Raw genomic sequence first — 3,710 nt, forward strand, 5'->3', positions numbered from 1 at the left:
TGATATTTATCTGACTGGTGTGGTTTGCAGGCTGTTACATCAGCCCAAGGATTTACTCGATGAGCACACGAAGGATACTGGCTACGGGTTCCCCTGTCATTAAAAAATAATAATAAAATTTAATTAAATTAAATTTTAAAAAAAATTATATATATATATATATATATATATGCTTGCTTTCTGTTTTCATCTATCCAAAATTATGGGTCACCTTTCATGTTGAAGCTATAGTTAATTTTTTAATTTTCTAGTATACCTATAGTTAATGTGCTTTGTTATCAATAAATGCCCATGTTTGATCCTCATTCTTTTGGAAAAATACATTCTTAAATAATGTTTGACATCATTTCAACAGTACATTTTTCAATAAAATAATATTACACTCAAATTCAAAAAAATTTATTATTTTTTAACCACACATTTCACATCAATATGCTATTCAAAAATTCATTTTTATAAAAAGAATGGGGCTCAAGCAAGGGGCAGAAACTATAATTATTGAATGTAGGAGTATATTAAAAAAATCTATAATTTTAACTACAAAAATTAAGTTTTCTTAATTTGTGTGAAAATAAAAATTAGTTTATCTATGTGGAGCTAAGGGATTGTATTGTTTCCGAATGATTAATTCAAGCAGGACATTTTTTGTGGTTGATATTTTTTTGGATCAAAATCATATGCTTTGTTTTCTTCCAAAATACGCATTTATAAGAAAAGTCGTATTGATTTAGTCAACAATTGATCTATATTCAAGAATTTGATGAAAATGAACCCAAAAAAGCACATTTCCACATTTACACTTGACAAATATAGGAAAAAAAATTAAAAAAAAATAATGTTACTCATCTTGACATGTGATAAGCCAATTAAATTTATGAATACGAGACTCGATCGCCTCTACTAGAGATAAATAAAAAAGAGTGTTAAAACTATGGGTTAGGGCCGTGGGCGGGCGGGTTGGTATTTACAACGGTCAATGTCATAAGCATTGGATGAGAAATGAAACAGTACTTGACAGAATTATGAAGGAAAAAAAGGGCTAAAATTTTGTTTATTATAGAGTGCTCTTCAATACTGCATACATTGGTACACTTTCGGTTTATAAGCCTCATCTCTGGCATCTATTAGTACTATAGACACATCAGTATTTGGACAGGAAATCACAGTATACCGCCTTTTGCTGTAGAATTTTAGTTGAGTCTGAGGAATTTTTGCAACCGTCCATGAATCCCTATCTGATGAGGTAAGAATCATCTGCTTAAGATTAACAGCCTTATGAAGCAGAAGATCCATTAACAATATATGATCTGATTCGCTTTTGAATCCGATAAGCTTGATGAACTTTAAGTACTTAAGTTGAGAAGCTGTACATTTCACTGTTGCATAATCCATACATAAGTGAGGCTCATGCCAATACTGGTAAATGAATGGACACTCGACTGGGCTGGATTTCTCATCAACCTGCTTATTTTTGAGTAAATAGAAAGAATGAGTTCCAAGCATTGACAATGACACGAGTGCGAATTCTGTAGAAAAAAAAAATGAAAAAGAAAAAGAAAAAGGGAACTTACTTCCACAAAAAGCTTTTCCAAGAAAGGTGTGATGTTCAAGAAACAAGCAAATGAATTGCGTGTTTTTTGGCTTATTTTTGGATCAATAATGTATAATTCCTTAAGCTTGTCAAATAGGAAACCTAGTCTTTCAAATATCACTCCTGCAGAACATAATAACTTCAAAAGAAATTGCGTTAAGAGACATTCTGAGGCATAAAATAATCTGATTAATCAAAACAAAGTGGTAAAATTTTCAAGATAGATACCTCAATGAACCAACCACTTATGGTAAGAATTTCAACACTTCTGAGAGAGGAGATAAGAGATATGACATCCTCAGATTCAAAATTGTTATGGCCTAAACCATCCCTCAGATTTAGTGTAAAATCGACCAAATGTTGAATGTAATTCAGCTGAATAATCGAAAGAACTCCCTGATATGAAAATGATTCAAGATTTGGTGCAGAAAGTGTAATGCTGATGATGTTAGGACAATCAACTATAACCAACTTCTTAAGAGAGTAATGTGATCTGATGTTGATGTTCTGCAATCCAACGCATTTTTCGAGACTCAAGGTTTCGAGAAATTGACAACCTGCGAACAAATCAACGACAAGATTTCCCACAAAATGGGAGACAGATCTAAGATGCAGCTTTCTAATAGAAGAAAAACTCGAAAACTCCGGTTCAAGAATCAGATCGAAGTTATATGGAACTTTCTTTTTTTGCACTGAGAAATCAAGATGAAATTCTCCATGTGATCCTTTAGCACAAATACCAAAGAGTTTATCATCATTTCCCTCTGTAGACTGAAGATAGAGTTTCAATGTCTGAGGACTATTTTCACAAGATTTCAAGAATGATCCAATTGATTTCTTGATTTTCTCCCTGGATTCAATATTAGTTGATTGAATCCAATCAAATTCTAAGTTTACTTGAAGTGGATTCATTAGGCTCCTCCATTCAGTTGAAAGGATGATTTTTTGAATTGCCTCCTTGAATGGGATCATTGAAATAATCAGCTGTAGAATTCCTTCTGGTAAGTTGCTGATCAAATCAGGCCTTTCTTCTTCCACCATGGTTTCTTCTCCAATTGTCAAATCTAAACTTCCTTTCTGTAATAAGAACCTCGAGTCTTCAAAGCCTTATCCTTTTATCTTTTATGGACCAAGAAATCCTAGGCAATATCCCAAGAAATTTCGAAATCCATAAAAAAATAAAAAATAAAAACAAATGATGGGATTTTAGTTCAAGAAATGGTAGCAGGGATATGCTTCATGTGGTATAAAGGAGAACTGGAGTAGGGGCCGGGTTGGGTGGTGGGGATTGAAGGTGAACACTATGGACCCTTAGAGCAAGTGTATATTAGAAATGATATGGACAATAGGAAGCGACTCTTCGAGTTCCCTTGAACTTCACCAAGTAGCTGCTGCTTTTTCGTACATATTCACATATTAATAAGACACTTTTAGCATTGGGAGAATGGATTAATAGCACAAAATATCCCTACATTTGACATATAATATGCAAAACGTCCACACATTTCAATTTTTTGCGTTTCACCCCATTTCAACATTTCATTGCGAAAAACGTTATTTTTACCAAAATTTAGCTAAAAATGACCAATAGACCCTCATATTTAAATAAAACAAAAAAAAAGAAATAGAAAGAACAAGTTGTAATCTTACTCCTATACTTTTTAAAAAGTGCAAATGAGACCAAATAAATTATTTAAAAAAAAAAAAAAAAAACTCTTTCTCTCTTTTCTTCTATTCCCCTCTTCCTCCGCTGCCAACTTTGTCCTTGCCAAAAACATCGAAATTTCACACCTCCACCGACATTTTTACAACAGATATTCTATGATGAAGGAGTACAATTAAAGAAACAAATTTGAAAAAATCATCACCAAGTCCTAAAATCCAAATGGGGCCGCCACCTTAGGAGCCCAAAAATTGTAGCCAACCACTGCCCAAACTGTCGGACCTCCATATCATCGAAAATTCTCCACTCCTCTCTACACATGCCACCTAACATCCAACCTTCATTTCAACGAATTTGGTTGGAATTGCAAGTCAAAATATCCAATTCGCAAATGCAAATACTGGCAGCACCACCTATTTCGATGAGACTCATGCTATTCCCAACACACCAATAAAT

At 33.4% G+C, this 3,710-nt stretch overlaps 1 protein-coding gene across 2 annotated transcripts; it reads right to left on the bottom strand.

The window, feature by feature from the left end:
• Positions 1 to 995: 995 nt before the first annotated feature.
• On the bottom strand, positions 996 to 2,977 carry LOC111410881 (F-box protein At2g39490). 2 transcript variants are annotated; one of them, XM_023041471.1, is made up of 3 exons: positions 1,820 to 2,977; positions 1,572 to 1,730; positions 996 to 1,464 (listed from the first exon to the last, which is right to left on the bottom strand). In XM_023041471.1, exons 1-3 carry the CDS (start codon positions 2,630 to 2,632, stop codon positions 1,069 to 1,071), a joined length of 1,368 nt encoding a protein of 455 aa, XP_022897239.1. In that variant the 5' UTR covers positions 2,633 to 2,977; the 3' UTR covers positions 996 to 1,068. The 2 variants fall into 2 exon arrangements, with proteins under 2 accessions (XP_022897239.1, XP_022897240.1); XM_023041472.1 differs by having other exon boundaries at positions 996 to 1,461; positions 1,820 to 2,972.
• Positions 2,978 to 3,710: the final 733 nt, after the last annotated feature.

Source organism: Olea europaea, chromosome 15 (assembly GCF_002742605.1).
Source record: "Olea europaea var. sylvestris chromosome 15, O_europaea_v1, whole genome shotgun sequence".
NCBI lineage: Eukaryota > Viridiplantae > Streptophyta > Magnoliopsida > Lamiales > Oleaceae > Olea > Olea europaea.